Source organism: Poromitra crassiceps, assembly GCF_964638095.1.
Source record: "Poromitra crassiceps genome assembly, chromosome: 6".
In the NCBI taxonomy this organism is placed as follows: domain Eukaryota; kingdom Metazoa; phylum Chordata; class Actinopteri; order Beryciformes; family Melamphaidae; genus Poromitra; species Poromitra crassiceps.
In genome coordinates, this window is record NC_139627.1 from 61,597,612 (window position 1) to 61,620,111 (window position 22,500).

Below are 22,500 nucleotides of genomic sequence, written 5' to 3' on the forward strand. Positions count from 1 at the left end.
CTATTTATCATTGTAAAGGGATTTTATGATAATGAGACATAGCCTATTTAAAAGCATTTCATTTTCAAATACTATACATCACACGAATATTTAATATAGAACAGAAGAACAAACTTGGATTATGCATTTATAAGAGAAAAGATGAATAGAGACATCGACTGTGCGGGACACATCACAAATACTAGGAGACATTAATCGGCTGTATCTGTCTCGACTTTTACCTCAACCAATCTACTTGCCTAAATGTAACCCTTAACCAACCTTTGAAACGTATTTTGATTCGTTGTGGGGCGAAGGTAATTACATTCGAGGTGGAGAAAGTTAAACCATTGTCCACAGCACGTAAATCACTCGACTTTGTGTTCATTTCACGTATTTGTGTGAGATCATGTTGGCCATACCACAAGGTAGGCTACCGCTCTGTTTCTAGCTGGTTGTTCTGATCTTTCTCATTTTCATAAGGGAAAAAACAACCAACATAAATGGAAGTCAATTAGCCTATATTTTCTGACAAACATGTACTTTTTTTATATTAAACTTGAAAGATGACATCTTCATATAACTCTACATGATATGACGTGGAAATACCCTGATGTATTCTATGAATATAGGTCAGCCTAAAAACGGTGTAAACTGTATTCTGTAAATGAAATGGGTTTAGGCAGGTTTACACTGCAATACATCCTGATCCAAACACACATTGTTGTGTATTGCAGTTTCCCCGTACCAGAACTTACTCAGCGAGGGAGTACACTCCATGGGTAAGGACAAAAGTTCCAGCGCTCAGGGACTGTTTTCAGCCTCTATCGATGTGTTTAGTCTGGAGGCACTGGGGACTGCCGGGGTCTTGGTGCTTTCATTGGTTCAACCCTCTAGACCAGTGTTTCTCAAACTTTTTCAGACCAAGGACCACTTAACCAATAAAAAAAAACTCGGGGACCACCTAACTCCCAAAACATCCCCAAAAACAATAGGGCTACTACTTCAACTGTAAATTACAAATTACAGGCCAATTAAATGACAAATAGCATTAAGGCTGTAAAATGAATCACATTTTTGGCTTCCTACAATTATGAAAACAAGATAACCGATATAAAATATATATATAATTTATTTTAGTTAGTCCATTGACCTTTATTTATTTTTCCTTTTCAGTTCAAATATAGCCTATTCAAAGTTCAAAGAAAGTTTTTTCAAGTTCAATAAATGCACAATGTTGCCAAAGTCAAATAGGCTATCTGTTGCCATCTTAAAGTAGCATTCAGTTTCTGTGTTCAAATAAGTGTTAACTGGCTCTATATTGTGACAGAAATAACTGAAATAGTGTGTTTGGTCAATAACTTGGAACTCCCAACCCCCACTGTAGGCCTATCTGTCTCTCTCCTGTAGCCCTGCATGCAGAGTGGATGTATCTACGCAATCGTAAGTCGTAGAGACTCACGGGTGGCGGCATTGGATTCGGGGTGAAAAAATACATATAGTCTTTAATAGGCATTGTGATCGGACCTTCCGTTTCCCAGAAAATGTAAACATTTCTCTGATTGGATAGTGGGAGGTGTAAAAAAGGGAAAAAAGATAAATCTACTCGCGTACCACTAGGGGGCGCCCGCAGACCACTGGTGGTCCGTGGACCACTGTTTGAGAAACACTGCTCTAGACAGATGCCTCTGGGTTTGGCTAGCTGAGGTTCTGGTTGTTCTGGTGGATGTTTGGCTAGCTGAGGTTCTGGTTGTTCTGGTGGATGTTTGGCTAGCTGAGGTTCTGGTTGTTCTGGTGGATGTTTGGCTAGCTGAGGTTCTGGTTGTTCTGGTGGATGTTTGGCTAGCTGAGGTTCTGGTTGTTCTGGTGGATGTTTGGCTAGCTGAAGTTCTGGTTGTTCTGGTGGATGTTTGGCTCTTTCACTGCTGCCCTTCAGCTTCTGCTTTTTTACATCCCTTTGATGGTGGAAGGAGTAGAGGTGCCACTTCTCTGGTTGTGCAAGGATCTCTATGGGTGGTTTCTCACTGGGGAGCCGGGACCGTTTCCGAAGCACACTTGTTTGATCAGTGTGAACGTTGTGTTCCGTACCCGGGCAGGTCCAGTTTGTTTGATCAGTGTGAACGTTGTGTTCCGTACCCGGGCACCGAACCGTACCTGGGTCCACTTGAAAAGGTGGTCTGGGGAACGTCTCATGTGTGCCCCGGGAGGGGTACACTTGAGTGTGAACACAAGCGTACCCAAAAACTGAAGCGGACTGCTATTTCTTCACTGTGTTTGGACTTTTGTTAGCCTGGGAACCTGACGCTAGCTACCAGCTAGCTCATTTGCAAATACAACGCAGTGCAAAGTGAATTGGTTTGGTGATGCCAGGCTGGTTCATCACTGTATAGAAAACAAACGTATTAGATCACAGTAACAAAAGTCCAGACCACAGGATAAACTGTTCACATAATCCACTTGGTAAATGTTGAAATGTCACGTAATGAACGTTAGCCTACTCTTCTTCTTTGTTGTGTTTATTGGCGGATCACAAGCCAACTAGGTGCATAGCGCCACCTATTATGGGAGTCTGTAGATAGGCAAGGGTTCCTGGGCACAGAAGACATTTGTAATGTGAAAGCTGACCAGCAGGGGAGAGGGGAGGTGGTTGCAATCGTACTCGGGCACGGAACGAAAGTAATGGTTCCCAGTGTGAAAACGCCCTTAGATCTTATTCTAGACGAGAGGGATCAACATGGTCTCCTTGGATATTCAGAGGATTTCATTGCAATGTGTCAGCAGCCATCTGAAAAACATGTCACACATTATTATGAAAACAGTCTTTACATAAAATTGAAACACATTATAGATTTGTTTTATTATAGGGAACTTAAAGTGGATATGAAGCATTCGAGAATATGACGCTGGTTCATTTGCATTTTTACCTCAGAAAAGATAGGAAATTGCATTCAAACCTGAAATTCACCTCGATTAGCTAGAAAAATAAAGAAGTTTGATGTGACAGCCCTAGTTGTTTGTCCGAGTGCTCGAGCTGTTCCAGCTTCACCAGTAACCAAGTGTTGTTGAAGAAGCTACAAATGATAAAGATGAAGAAACCAAAAGAAGAAAAAGAGGAGGGAGATTTTGTACTGTATTTAAGTAGTTACAACACAAGCAAAGGACAACCCCTTAAAATAGATGAAATGTCCTCTCTAAAGCATTATACAACAAAACATACATGTAATTAGTAGACAGGTGTCATTACAATCACTGTCTTTCTTTAAATATGCCAGTAATTATTTAATCATGGAACATACCAGCTCAGTGGCCTTGTGGTTTGATTGTCCGCCCTGAGACTGGGAGGTTGTGAGTTCGATCCCCGGCCGAGTCATACCAAAGACTAGGCTCTTTCACACACAGATCGCGCAAAAAGGCTTTGCAGAAAGCCTGCAAAGCCTGGCAGCCTCGCCACAGAAATTGCTTTCACACACAGGCCAGCAGGACGACCACGTTCCCGTCCCGCGGTGTCCTTTCAGGCGACAGCCACTGCTCCCGGATTGAAAGGCGAGCCGCTGGAGGCATTTCCACTCAGCTCCTCGCTCAAATTAATATTTTCATAGGTTAGTGTAGCCTAGCCTACTGTATGTTGAACTGATTTCGAGAGGGAATATCCTCAGACCAACTCGCCACAGACAGCTATAGCCCTCTGAAGCTTATTATTATATCCGTTAATTTGACCTACTAATATCAACATCGTTTGAGCATAAAGCCTAACCGCACGGAGCATTCCTCCTGGCGTCCCTGCAGTCATGATTGTATAGGCTACTTTTTTTACTTTCACTCGTGCACTTTCTTGATACATGAGGTGATTTCCCCTGTAATTTCTTTATGAATGAGCTGACCATTCGCACCTTTTCCGGCTCGCTGCGACGATGCTTTCAAATGGAGGCGGGTTGCCAGGTAACCCGGCGCTGTTACTACTTACCGTGGCGGGACAAAAGGCGTAAAACAATTATCCACCAACGCGCGTTCACGACTTTCACATCGGAGGCGCGAATCCTATTTTCCCTGCATTTTTCGGCTTTCAAAGCCGGTGTGAAAGAGCCTACTATAACAATGGGACCCATTGCCTCCCTGCTTGGCACTCAGCATCAAAGGGTTGGAATTGGGGGGTTAGATCACCATATGATTCCCGAGTGCGGCGCTGCTGCTGCTCACCGCTCCCCCAGGGGATGGGTCAAATGCGGAGAACAAATTTCGCACACTCAGGTGTGTGACAATCAGTGGGACTTTACTTTACTTTATAACCAACAATGCGTCGACCAGACGACCACAATAACAGAAGTACATGATGAACACAAGAGTTCATGTTCAGTTCAGTTCGGGTCAGGTTAGAGTTCAAATTTATTGATTTATTGTTCTAATTATTATTGCCCGACAGGCATCACAAGTCTCCCTGATACATTTATCTAGCTACACGTGAGGCAGTTTGACCGGTTTCATCTTCTCCATCTGACTGACTGAATATCTCTTATCTTGTTGATGAAATGTGCTACAGCCCAGCATGAAGAACAGTGTTCTTTGTGTCACGGCCCTTCATTGAAAATAATAAATGTCTTGTGGCCTCACCAGTCAGCGGCCCGTCAGACGGAGACAAGAAGAAGAAGCAGAAAGGAAAAGCGGTTCCAGAACAAAGCCTGATTCTGCCTACTAAGCTAGCCACACTGCAGGTACTCAATACAAGTAGGCTACTGTAAGTGCAAGGTTTGGTTACTGTGGGCCTTAGGCTTTCTGACATGTATACCGTTTTACAGAAGAAGAAAAATAAGAAGAAGAATAAACAGAGCAAATACAATAGGATTTCCAGACGCTTCGGCACTGGAACCCGTAATAATTGCAGTTTTCGGCGGCAAGTGGCAGGATTTACCCACCGCCTCTGCACATCACAGGGACTTAAACGATGAGTCAGAAATATATTTTACATCATGTATGTTAACATTTATGGCATAAAGATGTTTTCATATTTAAAAATGTGCGTCAAGTATTAAGTGATTGTGATGATGTTTGGTGGGGAATGCCAATAGTGTTGATACCTGAGTAACGGCGTAGAAAGTACACAACAACTTCAGAACGTTTGTCTCGCAAAGGTAATTATTAAGTAATTTAATTAAACTTGTGAATAGGGTAAATAGCCTAGCCTGTACGGTGTGTCTATTCCCGGGCACAAATAGACACTCCATTGTTATTATTATGTTGGTCAGTGCCAATATGCAGTGTCACCAAAACCACGAAAAACGTGCGTTTTCAAAATCGTTTCAGACGCTCCGTCCCCTAGCACTACTTGAACTTAACTCATTGATACCTGATGCCGCATTTGTGTGTGTATCCCTTTAAGTTTGCGGTCTTAAAGGGATACGAACACAAATGCACACAGCCCTCCTCAAAATCACAAATGACCTCCTGATGGCAGCTGACTCCGGACTATTATCCATCCTCATCCTCCTCGATCTGAGCGCCGCATTTGACACCATATCTCACTCCACCCTCCTTAACCGCCTAGCCTCCATTGGTATATCTGACACACCCCTAGACTGGTTCCATTCATATCTCTCTGGCCATACTCAGTTCATACAGTTAAAATCATTCACATCTCATCCTTCCCCCCTCTCCTCCGGTGTTCCCCAGGGCTCTGTCCTTGGCCCTATCCTCTTCATCATCTACCTCCTCCCACTTGATCTGATTTCCCATAAATACAACATCCATTTCCACTGTTACGCGGACGACACCCAGCTCTACGTTTCCTCCAAACCCACTTCCACCCTCCCTCCCTCCTCCCTCTGTGCCTGTTTACAGGAAGTCAAATCCTGGTTCACCTCCAATTTTCTTAAACTCAATAGTGACAAAACAGAGGTAGTCCTCATTGGTTCCAAGTCCACACTCTCCAAGCAACCCAGTTTCACCCTCACCATAGACAACTCCCTGGTTTCCCCCTCCCCTCAGGTCAAGAGTCTGGGTGTCGTCCTCGACAGCACCCTATCATTCCATACCCACATCAACAACACCATCCGGTCCGCCTACTTCCACCTTCGCAACATCAACCGCCTCCGCCCTTCACTCACTCCCAACAGCGCCCCAATCCTGGTCCACTCCCTCGTCACCTCCCGCTTGGATTACTGCAACTCCCTTCTCTTTGGCCTCCCCCACAAACTCCTCCATAAGCTTCAACTCATCCAGAATGCTGCTGCCCGTATAATCACCAGAACCCCTGTCATCAGTCACATCACCCCCGTTCTACACCAACTCCACTGGCTCCCCATCAAACTACGCATAGACTATAAAATCCTCCTCCATACTTTCAAGGCCATCCACAACCTCGCCCCCCCATACCTGTCCGACCTCCTCCACCTCAACATCCCCACCCGGTCCCTCAGGTCTGCCTCCTCCATCAACCTCACTGTCCCCCCTGCCCGTCTGTCCACCATGGGGGCAAGAGCATTCAGCCGCTCTGCCCCTCGCCTCTGGAACTCCCTCCCCCCCGACATCAGGAACATCGACGCCATCAACATCAACTCATTCAAAACAAACCTCAAAACACACCTGTTTAGGCAGGCGTATGTAGACACATTTCCCGCTGGTTGCTCTGCTGCAAGCTCTGTGCTTTTGTAATGTAATTTAACTGTTTTGATTGTATTTTGTAACTGTTTTTTCTTGTTGTACGGCGACCTTGAGTGCCGTGAAAGGCGCCTTATAAAATAAATGTATTATTATTATTATTATTATTATTAAATGAGGGATATACACGCAAATGCTGCATCAGGTATCAATGGGTTAAATTACATCACTGGTCCACAACCGAACTCAAATCAACCCTCAATAACTGTCAAACTAAATGAATGTCCGCAAAACTGTTGACAGTTTGTGTGAGATCATGGGCAAAATAAATCCACGTTGTTTTTGGGTGGAGTTCTCCTTTAAGCCTCGGGGGGCAGTGGTAGTTTGGCAGAGTGACATGTTGAGCTCTGTGATGCTGACGCTCTCCTCCTCTTCCTCAGCTGTACAACAAGGAGCTGGAGGCAGAGTTTGGTCCTTTTAATGATTGGGTGAACACTTTCGAGCTGTACAGAGGGAAAGCCAATGAGGAGGAGGGGAGTAACGAGGAGAGGTTCGTCGGCAAGTTCAAGGTGAGACACACACAACACACACACACAACACACACACACACACACACACACACAGACACACACACACACACACACACACTTGACTTTACCCATACATTATAATATAGTGTGAGAGCTACATAGATGTAGTCAGGGTCTCTGGCCCTAAAGCTCAGTTTACACCAATGATTCGCAACGAACGAGACAAAACCATTTGAGAACGTTGCAGGGAAAAGTTTCAGCAGTGTAAACTGGCCCGTCTCATCTCCACTCCAGCCAGCTGATGGCGTCGCCAGCAGTTCTGCTTGTCAAGTCACAGGGTTTGGTTGCAATTCGTCTCGTCGTGAATATTTGGTTCAAACTGGGCTTAAGAGCTTCCATGGAAAACATTTCATGAACTGCATAGGTTGCATCACTGTTGTGTTTGGGAAGCATTGAGAGCTGCAGGAATGAGTCCGGAAATCATCGATGCTAACACTTCCTGGTTCTTCACTGTTTTCGCCTATGGGATTTTTGAATGGGTTTTTGGCGCGATGCTTCAAATAAGGTCTCTGGGCAACGCAAGCTTATTCAAACGCGAACCAGTGTTCAGCAGGATAATCTTCACACATGAGGACCACTTTCATGAGTTTTTAAGCTTTTACGTGCCGTTAAAAGGGCGGCTAGCTAGCAAACGGCTAAATGAGACTACAGTGTTGAGTCGACGGGGATATTATACGTCAATAACGTCATCACTTCAAAGGACGAACACGGAAATTCTCTTTCCCTCACCTGATTCAGCCCGGGGAAATCAGTGCACAGCAGCGCACACATCAACAACACTCCAGGTTGAGCGGTGACGTGACGTGGAAGCCTATGCGACACTGTGTGTAGTTCTGGATTAGCTTAGCACGAGCTTTTTACTTCTATGGGCTCGCATTTACGCTTCAAAACTCATGAAAGTGGTCCTCATGTGTGAAGATTATCCCGCTGAACACTGGTTTGCGTTTGAATAAGCTTGCGTTGCCCAGAGACCTTATTTGAAGCATTGCGCCGAAAACCCATTCAAAAATCCCATAGACAGAAACAGTGAAGAACCAGGAAGTTCGGGACTTCCGCGTTCCAACTACAAAAATACATCATCCCTGCGGCTCTCTATTGGAACCTTTGGCTTACGTTGATGATGGCTCCAGTCCTGTGTGTGTGTGTGTGTGTGTGTGTGTGTGTGTGTGTGTGTGTGTGTGTGTCCTGGGCTGAAGGGGCGGTTCTGCCTGTATAAACTGACTGAGGATGAGGATGGGGAGGAAGGCCCCGACTCAGGACACTTCAGAGTCAACAGAGGAATCCCTCCCAATTCTCCCATGAAGGTCCTCATCCGGGTTTACATCGTCTCCGTGAGTCCTGCTCTGCTCTATTTTACTAGATAGTCTTATATTGTCAGAACCTGCACCCTCACTTTCTGTTCTATTGTGTTCCTCTCTTCACAGAACCTGCACCCTCACTTTCTGTTCTATTGTGTTCCTCTCTTCACAGAACCTGCACCCTCACTTTCTGTTCTATTGTGTTCCTCTCTTCACAGAACCTGCACCCTCACTTTCTGTTCTATTGTATTCCTCTCTTCACAGAACCTGCACCCTCACTTTCTGTTCTATTGTGTTCCTCTCTTCACAGAACCTGCACCCTCACTTTCTGTTCTATTGTATTCCTCTCTTCACAGAACCTGCACCCTCACTTTCTGTTCTATTGTGTTCCTCTCTTCACAGAACCTGCACCCTCACTTTCTGTTCTATTGTATTCCTCTCTTCACAGAACCTGCACCCTCACTTTCTGTTCTATTGTGTTCCTCTCTTCACAGAACCTGCACCCTCACTTTCTGTTCTATTGTATTCCTCTCTTCACAGAACCTGCACCCTCACTTTCTGTTCTATTGTGTTCCTCTCTTCACAGAACCTGCACCCTCACTTTCTGTACTATTGTGTTCCTCTCTTCACAGAACCTGCACCCTCACATTCTGTTCTATTGTGTTCCTCTCTTCACAGGTGTAGAACCTGCACCCTCACTTTCTGTTCTATTGTGTTCCTCTCTTCACAGAACCTGCACCCGCACATTCTGTTCTATTGTGTTCCTCTCTTCACAGGTGTAGAACCTGCACCCTCACATCCTGTTCTATTGTGTTCCTCTCTTCACAGAACCTGCACCCTCACTTTCTGTTCTATTGTGTTCCTCTCTTCACAGAACCTGCACCCTCACTTTCTGTTCTATTGTGTTCCTCTCTTCACAGAACCTGCACCCTCACTTTCTGTTCTATTGTGTTCCTCTCTTCACAGAACCTGCACCCTCACTTTCTGTTCTATTGTATTCCTCTCTTCACAGAACCTGCACCCTCACTTTCTGTTCTATTGTGTTCCTCTCTTCACAGAACCTGCACCCTCACTTTCTGTTCTATTGTATTCCTCTCTTCACAGAACCTGCACCCTCACTTTCTGTTCTATTGTGTTCCTCTCTTCACAGAACCTGCACCCTCACTTTCTGTTCTATTGTGTTCCTCTCTTCACAGAACCTGCACCCTCACTTTCTGTTCTATTGTATTCCTCTCTTCACATAACCTGCACCCTCACTTTCTGTTCTATTGTGTTCCTCTCTTCACAGAACCTGCACCCTCACTTTCTGTTCTATTGTGTTCCTCTCTTCACAGAACCTGCACCCTCACATTCTGTTCTATTGTGTTCCTCTCTTCACAGGTGTAGAACCTGCACCCTCACTTTCTGTTCTATTGTGTTCCTCTCTTCACATAACCTGCACCCTCACATTCTGTTCTATTGTGTTCCTCTCTTCACAGGTGTAGAACCTGCACCCTCACATCCTGTTCTATTGTGTTCCTCTCTTCACAGAACCTGCACCCTCACATTCTGCTCTATTGTATTCCTCTCTTCACATAACCTGCACCCTCACTTTCTGTTCTATTGTGTTCCTCTCTTCACAGAACCTGCACCCTCACTTTCTGTTCTATTGTGTTCCTCTCTTCACAGAACCTGCACCCTCACATTCTGTTCTATTGTGTTCCTCTCTTCACAGGTGTAGAACCTGCACCCTCACATCCTGTTCTATTGTGTTCCTCTCTTCACATAACCTGCACCCTCACATTCTGTTCTATTGTGTTCCTCTCTTCACAGGTGTAGAACCTGCACCCTCACATCCTGTTCTATTGTGTTCCTCTCTTCACAGAACCTGCACCCTCACATTCTGTTCTATTGTGTTCCTCTCTTCACATAACCTGCACCCTCACATTCTGTTCTATTGTGTTCCTCTCTTCACAGAACCTGCACCCTCACATTCTGTTCTATTGTGTTCCTCTCTTCACAGAACCTGCACCCTCACATCCTGTTCTATTGTGTTCCTCTCTTCACAGAACCTGCACCCTCACATTCTGTTCTATTGTGTTCCTCTCTTCACAGAACCTGCACCCTCACATCCTGTTCTATTGTGTTCCTCTCTTCACAGAACCTGCACCCTCACATTCTGTTCTATTGTGTTCCTCTCTTCACAGAACCTGCACCCTCACATCCTGTTCTATTGTGTTCCTCTCTTCACAGAACCTGCACCCTCACATTCTGTTCTATTGTGTTCCTCTCTTCACAGAACCTGCACCCTCACATTCTGTTCTATTGTGTTCCTCTCTTCACAGAACCTGCACCCTCACATCCTGTTCTATTGTGTTCCTCTCTTCACAGAACCTGCACCCTCACATTCTGTTCTATTGTGTTCTTCTCTTCACAGGCGTCAAACCTGCACCCTCACATTCTGTTCTATTGTGTTCCTCTCTTCACAGAACCTGCACCCTCACATTCTGTTCTATTGTGTTCCTCTCTTCACAGAACCTGCACCCTCACTTTCTGTTCTATTGTGTTCCTCTCTTCACAGGCGTTGAACCTGCACCCTCACATTCTGTTCTATTGTGTTCCTCTCTTCACAGAACCTGCACCCTCACATTCTGTTCTATTGTGTTCCTCTCTTCACAGGCGTTGAACCTGCACCCTCACATTCTGTTCTATTGTGTTCCTCTCTTCACAGAACCTGCACCCTCACATTCTGTTCTATTGTATTCCTCTCTTCACAGAACCTGCACCCTCACATTCTGTTCTATTGTGTTCCTCTCTTCACAGAACCTGCACCCTCACATCCTGTTCTATTGTGTTCCTCTCTTCACAGAACCTGCACCCTCACATCCTGTTCTATTGTGTTCTTCTCTTCACAGGTGTAGAACCGGCACCCTCACATCCTGTTCTATTGTGTTCCTCTCTTCACAGAACCTGCACCCTCACATTCTGTTCTATTGTGTTCCTCTCTTCACAGAACCTGCACCCTCACATTCTGTTCTATTGTATTCCTCTCTTCACAGAACCTGCACCCTCACATCCTGTTCTATTGTGTTCCTCTCTTCACAGAACCTGCACCCTCACATCCTGTTCTATTGTGTTCCTCTCTTCACAGAACCTGCACCCTCACATTCTGTTCTATTGTGTTCCTCTCTTCACAGGCGTTGAACCTGCACCCTCACATTCTGTTCTATTGTGTTCCTCTCTTCACAGAACCTGCACCCTCACATTCTGTTCTATTGTATTCCTCTCTTCACAGAACCTGCACCCTCACATCCTGTTCTATTGTGTTCCTCTCTTCACAGAACCTGCACCCTCACTTTCTGTTCTATTGTGTTCCTCTCTTCACAGAACCTGCACCCTCACATCCTGTTCTATTGTGTTCCTCTCTTCACAGAACCTGCACCCTCACTTTCTGTTCTATTGTGTTCCTCTCTTCACAGAACCTGCACCCTCACATTCTGTTCTATTGTATTCCTCTCTTCACAGAACCTGCACCCTCACATCCTGTTCTATTGTGTTCCTCTCTTCACAGAACCTGCACCCTCACATTCTGTTCTATTGTGTTCCTCTCTTCACAGAACCTGCACCCTCACATTCTGTTCTATTGTGTTCCTCTCTTCACAGAACCTGCACCCTCACATTCTGTTCTATTGTGTTCCTCTCTTCACAGAACCTGCACCCTCACATTCTGTTCTATTGTATTCCTCTCTTCACAGAACCTGCACCCTCACATCCTGTTCTATTGTGTTCCTCTCTTCACAGAACCTGCACCCTCACATCCTGTTCTATTGTGTTCTTCTCTTCACAGGTGTAGAACCGGCACCCTCACATCCTGTTCTATTGTGTTCCTCTCTTCACAGAACCTGCACCCTCACATTCTGTTCTATTGTGTTCCTCTCTTCACAGAACCTGCACCCTCACATTCTGTTCTATTGTGTTCCTCTCTTCACAGAACCTGCACCCTCACATTCTGTTCTATTGTGTTCCTCTCTTAACAGAACCTGCACCCTCACATCCTGTTCTATTGTGTTCCTCTCTTCACAGAACCTGCACCCTCACATTCTGTTCTATTGTATTCCTCTCTTCACAGAACCTGCATCCTCACTTTCTGTTCTATTGTGTTCCTCTCTTCACAGAACCTGCACCCTCACATTCTGTTCTATTGTGTTCCTCTCTTCACAGAACCTGCACCCTCACATTCTGTTCTATTGTGTTCCTCTCTTCACAGAACCTGCACCCTCACATTCTGTTCTATTGTGTTCCTCTCTTCACAGAACCTGCACCCTCACATTCTGTTCTATTGTGTTCCTCTCTTCACAGAACCTGCACCCTCACATCCTGTTCTATTGTGTTCCTCTCTTAACAGAACCTGCACCCTCACATCCTGTTCTATTGTGTTCCTCTCTTCACAGAACCTGCACCCTCACATCCTGTTCTATTGTGTTCCTCTCTTCACAGAACCTGCACCCTCACATTCTGTTCTATTGTGTTCTTCTCTTCACAGGTGTAGAACCGGCACCCTCACATCCTGTTCTATTGTGTTCCTCTCTTCACAGAACCTGCACCCTCACATTCTGTTCTATTGTGTTCCTCTCTTCACAGAACCTGCACCCTCACATTCTGTTCTATTGTATTCCTCTCTTCACAGAACCTGCACCCTCACATTCTGTTCTATTGTGTTCCTCTCTTCACAGAACCTGCACCCTCACATCCTGTTCTATTGTGTTCCTCTCTTCACAGAACCTGCACCCTCACATTCTGTTATATTGTGTTCCTCTCTTCACAGAACCTGCACCCTCACATTCTGTTCTATTGTGTTCCTCTCTTCACAGAACCTGCACCCTCACATCCTGTTCTATTGTGTTCCTCTCTTCACAGAACCTGCACCCTCACATTCTGTTCTATTGTGTTCCTCTCTTCACAGAACCTGCACCCTCACATCCTGTTCTATTGTGTTCCTCTCTTCACAGAACCTGCACCCTCACATTCTGTTCTATTGTGTTCCTCTCTTCACAGAACCTGCACCCTCACATCCTGTTCTATTGTGTTCCTCTCTTCACAGAACCTGCCCCCTTACATTCTGTTCTATTGTGTTCCTCTCTTCACAGAACCTGCACCCTCACTTTCTGTTCTATTGTGCTCCTCTCTTCACAGAACCTGCACCCTCACATTCTGTTCTATTGTGTTCCTCTCTTAACAGAACCTGCACCCTCACTTTCTGTTCTATTGTGTTCCTCTCTTCACAGAACCTGCACACTCACATCCTGTTCTATTGTGCTCCTCTCTTCACAGAACCTGCACCCTCACATCCTGTTCTATTGTGTTCTTCTCTTCACAGGTGTAGAACCGGCACCCTCACATCCTGTTCTATTGTGTTCCTCTCTTCACAGAACCTGCACCCTCACATTCTGTTCTATTGTGTTCCTCTCTTCACAGAACCTGCACCCTCACATCCTGTTCTATTGTGTTCCTCTCTTCACAGAACCTGCACCCTCACATTCTGTTCTATTGTGTTCCTCTCTTCACAGAACCGGCACCCTCACATCCTGTTCTATTGTGTTCCTCTCTTCACAGAACCTGCACCCTCACATTCTGTTCTATTGTGTTCCTCTCTTCACAGAACCTGCACCCTCACATCCTGTTCTATTGTGTTCCTCTCTTCACAGAACCTGCACCCTCACATTCTGTTCTATTGTGTTCCTCTCTTCACAGAACCTGCACCCTCACATTCTGTTCTATTGTGTTCCTCTCTTCACAGAACCTGCACCCTCACATTCTGTTCTATTGTATTCCTCTCTTCACAGAACCTGCACCCTCACATCCTGTTCTATTGTGTTCCTCTCTTCACAGAACCTGCACCCTCACATCCTGTTCTATTGTGTTCCTCTCTTCACAGAACCTGCACCCTCACATTCTGTTCTATTGTGTTCCTCTCTTCACAGAACCTGCACCCTCACATCCTGTTCTATTGTGTTCCTCTCTTCACAGAACCTGCACCCTCACATCCTGTTCTATTGTGTTCCTCTCTTCACAGAACCTGCACCCTCACTTTCTGTTCTATTGTGTTCCTCTCTTCACAGAACCTGCACCCTCACATCCTGTTCTATTGTGTTCCTCTCTTCACAGAACCTGCACCCTCACATTCTGTTCTATTGTGTTCCTCTCTTCACAGAACCTGCACCCTCACATCCTGTTCTATTGTGTTCCTCTCTTCACAGAACCTGCACCCTCACTTTCTGTTCTATTGTATTCCTCTCTTCACAGAACCTGCACCCTCACATTCTGTTCTATTGTGTTCCTCTCTTCACAGAACCTGCACCCTCACATCCTGTTCTATTGTGTTCCTCTCTTCACAGAACCTGCACCCTCACATCCTGTTCTATTGTGTTCCTCTCTTCACAGAACCTGCACCCTCACTTTCTGTTCTATTGTGTTCCTCTCTTCACAGAACCTGCACCCTCACATCCTGTTCTATTGTGTTCCTCTCTTCACAGAACCTGCACCCTCACATTCTGTTCTATTGTATTCCTCTCTTCACAGAACCTGCACCCTCACATTCTGTTCTATTGTGTTCCTCTCTTCACAGAACCTGCACCCTCACATTCTGTTCTATTGTATTCCTCTCTTCACAGAACCTACACCCTCACATTCTGTTCTATTGTGTTCCTCTCTTCACAGAACCTGCACCCTCACATTCTGTTCTATTGTGTTCCTCTCTTCACAGAACCTGCACCCTCACATTCTGTTCTATTGTGTTCCTCTCTTCACAGGCGTCAAACCTGCATCCGGCGGATTCAGATGGAAAGTCTGACCCCTACATTGTTCTGCGGCTCGGCAAGAAAGAGATCAAAGACAGAGACAACTACATCCCCAAACAGCTGAACCCTGTGTTTGGAAGGTAGCCTGACTGACTGACCGACCAACCGACCAACTGACCAACTGACCGCCTCTGGCACGTGCTCAAGCACCTGCCCCTTTGCTCCTTGATGTCTTTTTATCTTTGGCTGATATGACTGTCTTTCAGAGGCTGTAGCACGCTGGTTTTGAAAGCGAAGGTACTGATATCATATGAAACTAGAGGCACTAAGGCAGTGCTGACCAATTTGGGGCCCGCGGGCCAAACTTTGTTTTGGCCCGCCACGGATTTGGGAAAAATTAATTAATTAATCATTTTTTTATTAACGTTATTAACGTTAATTTTGTGCAGCTGGTATTCTCTCTCCCCGACTCTATCACACGGGTGTGAGGCATTGCTGTCTGAGGATTGATCGCTCCTGATTGATTACAAAGGTGGAAAATACAACTGTTTTTAACTGGGTGTTTACTGATTAAATGTTTAAGCTCCCCACATATGCAGATGTTTTTCTAAATATATATAACCAATTGCAAATTATTACAATTACCAAACAGATAAAAAGTAGATTATTATATTGAAATGTTATTTTAGATTTAGAATGGTAATTTTCTATAAAACACAATACATTTTAATGTAATTCCGTTTAATAAAATGTTTATTTTTGGCCCTCGGCCTGCACCCAGATTGAGTTTTGGCCCTTCATGGGAAAGAATTTTGGCACCCCTGCACTAAGGCATCCAGTGGTATCAACCCTGACATGTTAGCTTTTCGGGAAGGGGACTGAATAACGCTCCAAAGTTAGACTACATTTTGTCAGGGGGAAAACGGGCATGGCATTTTAAAGGGGTCCCTTACTTGACCTCTCACCTCCACATATCTGAATGAGAATGGGTTCCATGAGTCTCCCTTTACAGACACGCCCACTTTATGCTAATCCCATGTGCCTTTTTTCATGTAGAAACCATGCCGTTTTTTTGCATAGTATGCGCAAGTGTCTTAAACCTGCATTATTTCGAATGGCCTGCAGGGGGAAACTCCACTGGCCACAAAAATAAGTCTGATTGTATAGAAGTAAATGGGAAAATGACCCTACTTCTCACTTGATATAATGACCTCATATTTATTATACCGTCTATGGTACTATACCTTTAAACCATGTGTTTGGATGGTAAATAACTAAGCATTTCACTGACTGACTAGTTAACAGCTGAGGCTTAAGTCAAGATTGAAATAGATCAATTATTACAACTACTGGATGCATTTGGTCAGTAAACCCAGACAGCGATCAAAACTATAAAAAGATTCAAAAAGCTCAGAAATGCTCTCCTCTCTCCTCCAGGTCTTTTGAGATCCAGGCGACGTTTCCTCAGGAGTCTCTGTTGTCAGTGTTTATCTACGACTACGACTTGGTGGGAGGAGACGACCTGATCGGAGAGACTCGAATCGACCTGGAGAACCGATTCTACAGCCGACACAGAGCCACCTGCGGGCTTCCTGCTGAATACCATGTGTGAGTCTGGAGCTTTCCTTCGGTCTGAATCACAGAGAAGTCTGTGATCTTTGTTTTACCTGTCATGTAGTTCACTACACTTCCTGTGTAGTACACTACATTTCCTGTGTCTAACATGCTGGATCTCTCCTTCTGTGGTGTTCATACCAGAAAGAACACATAAGCCTTGTTTACACTGACTGTAGGCAAATCCAATTGGTTTCTCAAATCAGATCTTTAAGACAGACTGTCCGCACTGTTATTTGCAAGGAATCAGATCGGATTTGTGTGTCCAGACATCACCAATCTATCTGCATGGGTTGTTGTGGTAATGACGTAGGTGTGTTACAGGTTGTTGTGGTAATGACGTAGGTGTGTTACGGGTTGTTGTGGTAATGACGTAGGTGTGTTATGGGTTGTTGTGGTAATAATGACGTAGGTGTGTTACGGATTGTTGTGGTAATGACGTAGGTGTGTTACGGGTTGTTGTGGTAATGACGTAGGTGTGTTACGGGTTGTTGTGGTAATGACGTAGGTGTGTTACGGGTTGTTGTGGTAATGACGTAGGTGTGTTACGGGTTGTTGTGGTAATGACGTAGGTGTGTTACGGGTTGTTGTGGTAATGACGTAGGTGTGTTACGGGTTGTTGTGGTAATGACGTAGGTGTGTTACGGGTTGTTGTGGTAATGACGTAGGTGTGTTACGGGTTGTTGTGGTTAATGACGTAGGTGTGTTACGGGTTGTTGTGGTAATAATGACGTAGGTGTGTTACGGGTTGTTGTGGTAATGACGTAGGTGTGTTACGGGTTGTTGTGGTTAATGATGTAGGTGTGTTACGGGTTGTTGTGGTAATAATGACGTAGGTGTGTTACGGGTTGTTGTGGTAATGACGTAGGTGTGTTACGGGTTGTTGTGGTAATAATGACGTAGGTGTGTTACGGGTTGTTGTGGTAATGACGTAGGTGTGTTACGGGTTGTTGTGGTTAATGACGTAGGTGTGTTACGGGTTGTTGTGGTAATAATGACCAGTGATGGGCAAGCTACTTGGAAAATGTAGTAAGCTAAGCTATCAGTTACTCTTGATTAAATATAGCTAAACTACATTGAAGCTATCCCCAGAGAAATGTAGCAAGCTAAGCTACGAGCAACATGGCAAAAGCAGCTTGCTACATCAAAGCTACTTTTTTCTCACATTGAAATCAACTTCTTGTCAAAGAACAACTTTCCACTAAACAAATAGGCAGGCAAAAAAAACTCATTTTGATTGTTTATTATATTATAAAACACACTGAAACTCTCACTGGCACAATATTCAAAAACAGAATGTCTTCTTCATCACTGCCAGTGGCTCCCTCTGGCTCTGCCATCTTTCAAAGTTCATTGCTGATGTGACTTCGCTAGCACATGACATATTTTGCCCTACCCTTAACCAATCATCAGTCTTCATGCCTAAACCCAACCCAATCAGAGGCAGAGTAGTGCCGGGTCTTGCTGCAAGAGAGGCACGGGTGAGACAACAACACTTGTTGTCCGTCATAATGGAACTGGAAGTGCTTTATTGGCTACACAGGCACACTTGACATATGCAATGTCTCCTCCTGTTTAATCCAAACCACAGCAGAAATCTCCACTGCATGCTTTGCTCTCTGGCGAGTAGCTTGTAGCTTTTGCGGGAAGCTACAAGCTACTTGGGTCTATAAATAGCTTAGCTACTGAAAAAGCTCCTTGGTTCAAAAGTAGTGAAGCTACCACCAAGCTACTGAGAAATGTAGTTAAGCTATGTAGCTTCGCTACTTGTAGCAAGCTACTGCCCAACACTGATAATGACGTAGGTGTGTTACGTTACATCAATCAGAAACTAAGCTGGGGCTGATACAGCCTGCCCGCCATCTTTCTTTTCATTGTATTTAGTTTTCAGATGTTTTGTGGCTGTGGCTCAGGAGGTACAGCGGGTTGTGCACTAATCAGAAGCTCGTGGTTAGATTCCCGCCTCCTCCAGTCTGCATGTCGAAGTGTCCTTGGGGGAAGACGCTGAACCTCAAATTGCTGTCTGTCTGTCTGCCTGTCTGTCTGTCTGTCTGTCTGTCTGTCTGTCTGTCTGTTTGCCTGTCTGTCTGTCTGTCTGTCTGTCTGTCTGTCTGTCTGTTTGCCTGTCTGTCTGTCTGTCTGCCTGTCTGTCTGCCTGCCTGCCTGTCTGTCTGCCTGTCTGCCTGTCTGTCTGTCTGCCTGTCTGTCTGCCTGCCTGTCTGTCTGTCTGTCTGTCTGTCTGTCTGTCCCTCTGTCAGTGATGGGTATAATGCCTGGAGGGACAGCCTGAAGCCGTCAGAGCTGCTGTCTCAGCTGTGCAGAGACAACAGGCTGGACGGGCCTCACTTCAGACCGGGACGCATCACCATGGAGGACAGAGTGTTCACCGGCAAGACGCTGTTCATGGATGAAGGTACAGAGTCTTCACTGACACCTCAGCCTGGAGGACTGCTTCTCAACCAGTTTTAGTCTCCAACAAAATAAATCATCTGACTTAAACCATGATTTCATTTACAAGAAGTGAACACAGTTAGTGCTGCTGATCATCTAATCTATCTAATCTATCTAATGTATGACTCTGATGTGGACTCAATTCGAGGTCCTTGATATGAAAAAGGTTGAGCATCATTGTTCAAGCTCAGGGGTCTTCAATCTTTTTCAGCCCAAGGACCGCTTGGCTATCAGGGACTCCCTATGATTTAAAATAACTTAATGCATTTTAAGCGTTGCCTATAATAAGATTTATAATCCAGCGCACACCAGGATTGACACAGATTTTTTTATTAATAGATCACATTCAAAAAGCGAGAAGGAGCGAACAGCACATTTCACATATTGCTTCATCAGATTCGCTTTTTAAATCATTTTTGTCAAATTATTTCACAAATTATTTTGACAAAAATTGGCAGACCCCCTGCAGTACCTCTGTGGACCATCAGGCTTCACCAGAGGTCAATACTGTAGGGGGTCAGCTCGCCATTCTGAAGTGTCGGCATTCCGATCATTGACTTCTATGCTTTCGGAGAGGCGGCCCTTTTTATCTCCAAAAAATGTTTCGCCGAGAGGTTAGGTTCTGGGGGAGGTTAGGCTTAGGCGTGGGGGGTGGGAGAGGTTAGGTTTAGGGTTAGGATCTGGGGGAGGGTTCTTTCGCAATGGCGAGACAGATCTCAATTTTGTCGGAATGCCGGTATTTCGAAGTGCAGTCATTTCGGAATGCCGAGGTGTCCCCATACTGTAGGTAGTTTTAGTTCAGGTTGCTCAGTGGACTACGGCGCTTACCACGTTCATGGTTTGAATATGGTCCGGGACCCCCTCTCTCTTTCCGATGTTTCCTGTCTCTCCACTTTCATGTCTCAATAAAAGGGGGGAGGGGTGCCCCCCCCAAAATAAAAATAAAATATTGAGTTTTAGTTCAATTTGATTTTTTTCACAATAATAACCCTGTTGTGTGGTGTGCGAATGTGATGCTGATGTGTGTGTGTGTGCGTGTGTGTGTGTGTGTGTGTGTGTGTGTGTGTGTGTGTGTGTGTGTGTGTGTGTGTGTGTGTGTGTGTGTGTGTGTGTGTGTGTGTGTCAGACCAGCCTGTGGAGTCCTATGAGCATCTGTCCCTGAAGATTCTGCACCGCTGGTCTGAGCTGCCTGCTGTTGGCTGCAGACTGGTGCCGGAACACATCGAGACCCGCTCTCTGTTCCACAAGGCCCGGCCTGGCATGGAGCAGGTACCGCACTGGACATGCTCCATGACATCACATCTACATGTCCTGAGCTTCGTTCTCCACACAGTTCCCAGGAGTTCAGCCTGACATGACATGACATTACATTACGTCATTTGGCAGACGCTTTTATCCAAAGCGACTTACAATAACACATTTTTGTCAACAATAGAGAAATCAACTATGCAACACAGTCTATGACAGCTACAACTTCTGAAGGAATAATGGTAAAGTTTTTTGTCTTTTTGAGAGAGAGAGATAGAGAGAGAAAGATGTTAGTTCAAGAAGGGCCCAGATGGAGCCTGAAAAGGTGTGTTTTTAGTCTTTGCCGAAAGATCGCCAGGAGCTTGTTCCACCATTGAGGTGCCAGGGACGAGAAGAGTCGTGAACGGGATGAGCGACTTTTGAGCCCCCATAGCGAGGCGACCTGCAAGGGTGGAGGAGCGAAGGGAGCGGTGAGAGGTTTGGAACCTGACCATAGATTGCAGGTACAGGGGAGCTGACTGGTGTACTGCCCTGTAGGCCAGAACCAGTGTCTTGAATTTGATGCATGCCGAGGTGGGAAGCCAGTGAAGGTCCCGGAAGAGGGGAGTGACATGAGAGAATTTGGGTTGGTTGAATACCAGACGGGCTGCAGCGTTCTGAATGAGCTGAAGCGGCCGGATGTCAGAGGCAGGTAGGCCGGCCAGGAGCACGTTGCAGTAGTCCAGGCGGGAGATGATAAGTGACTGGACCAGGAGTTGTGTCGCTTCCCTGGTGAGAAAGGGGCGGATTTTGCGGATGTTGTAGAGAGAGAACCTACAGGAGCGTGCTGTCGCAGCTTTGTAGGCAGAGCAAGACAGCTGGTTGTCAAGGATCACCCCGAGGTTCTTAGCTGTTTGGGAGGGAAGCACAGTGGTGTTGTCAATGGAGACTAAACATGGAGACTGACATGTTTGGTTTCTGTGGAATCCTGGAGATCTGTACTAGAATTTAAAATAAGATTCAGTCAAGGCCAGATTAGCACCCCCAGCTCCCCATTAGCACTGAAGCTACTCATGTTATATTGTCTCTCCTGATTCTAAATATGAATCGCTTCATTTGACCAAGTAAACCTTTTATAAGTATTTTACAAAATGTCTGGAAAACTGAATGGCTCATCAGTCACCACTTCCCCCCAGCCATCCAATACAATCAATCTGAGGCCTATACCACAAAGCAAGATTAGTGGCTTAGCGAGGTAACTTCAGGTTTAACCCTGGGTTTGCCGCTACGACCCTAGTTCACTTCTTACCGAAATATAACTCCATGGCAACTTATGCCCATATGAAAAATAGATGGCATTCAAATGAAAATCACAAAAGAAAAAAAAACATTAAGGGCTCCTGTTGAATTAATCGAGGACTGAAGTGTTGCAATTGTTGTACATAATTAAATTAAGCCTATTTACCACTTTGGAATATGTTTTTATATTTATGAATTTTTATTTGCTCACAAGTAGCACGTTTGACCCTGCCGATTGCAGCTGAACGCTGCATGGAGAAATATCACTAAATCACCGGCGTAAAAAGGAACCATAAACATCTCCAAAGCGCACTAAGGTGCTCTGTGTGCAACAGAGCTGCTATTTTTATAGGCTATTTTTATCAATGAAAACTACGCCCGCACCGTGTTGATTCAGAGCCTATTCTAATGTTAAATCTATGATCTAAATAGCCCTACTGATTTTGTAAATTTAGACTGAGATTACATATTACTTCTACTCGCAAAAAAGACATGCGGATTTGATTGAGTATAAGCTGCTGTAGGCTGGTGGAGGCAGAAACGGCAGCAGAAATCAAATGACTGATGTGAATAAAAGCGGTAACTTTAGACAGTCCTTCAGTAACAGACTCATATCCAACGCAGACTTTGATTGTGACATGCACTAAAGCTCCGCTAATATAATAGACTTTGAAG

General features: G+C 45.1%; 1 protein-coding gene across 1 annotated transcript in view; it reads left to right on the forward strand.

Moving 5' to 3' along the window:
- fer1l6 (fer-1 like family member 6) overlaps positions 1 to 22,500 on the forward strand; it is a 113,214-nt gene that overhangs the window by 63,202 nt on the left and 27,512 nt on the right. The window contains exons 32-39 of the mRNA XM_083638767.1: positions 717 to 761; positions 4,591 to 4,688; positions 7,011 to 7,139; positions 8,357 to 8,491; positions 15,247 to 15,374; positions 16,672 to 16,842; positions 19,107 to 19,261; positions 20,426 to 20,568. Of these exons, the coding sequence (XP_083494893.1) occupies positions 717 to 761; positions 4,591 to 4,688; positions 7,011 to 7,139; positions 8,357 to 8,491; positions 15,247 to 15,374; positions 16,672 to 16,842; positions 19,107 to 19,261; positions 20,426 to 20,568 (1,004 nt within the window). The remainder of the gene's footprint in view (positions 1 to 716; positions 762 to 4,590; positions 4,689 to 7,010; positions 7,140 to 8,356; positions 8,492 to 15,246; positions 15,375 to 16,671; positions 16,843 to 19,106; positions 19,262 to 20,425; positions 20,569 to 22,500) is intronic.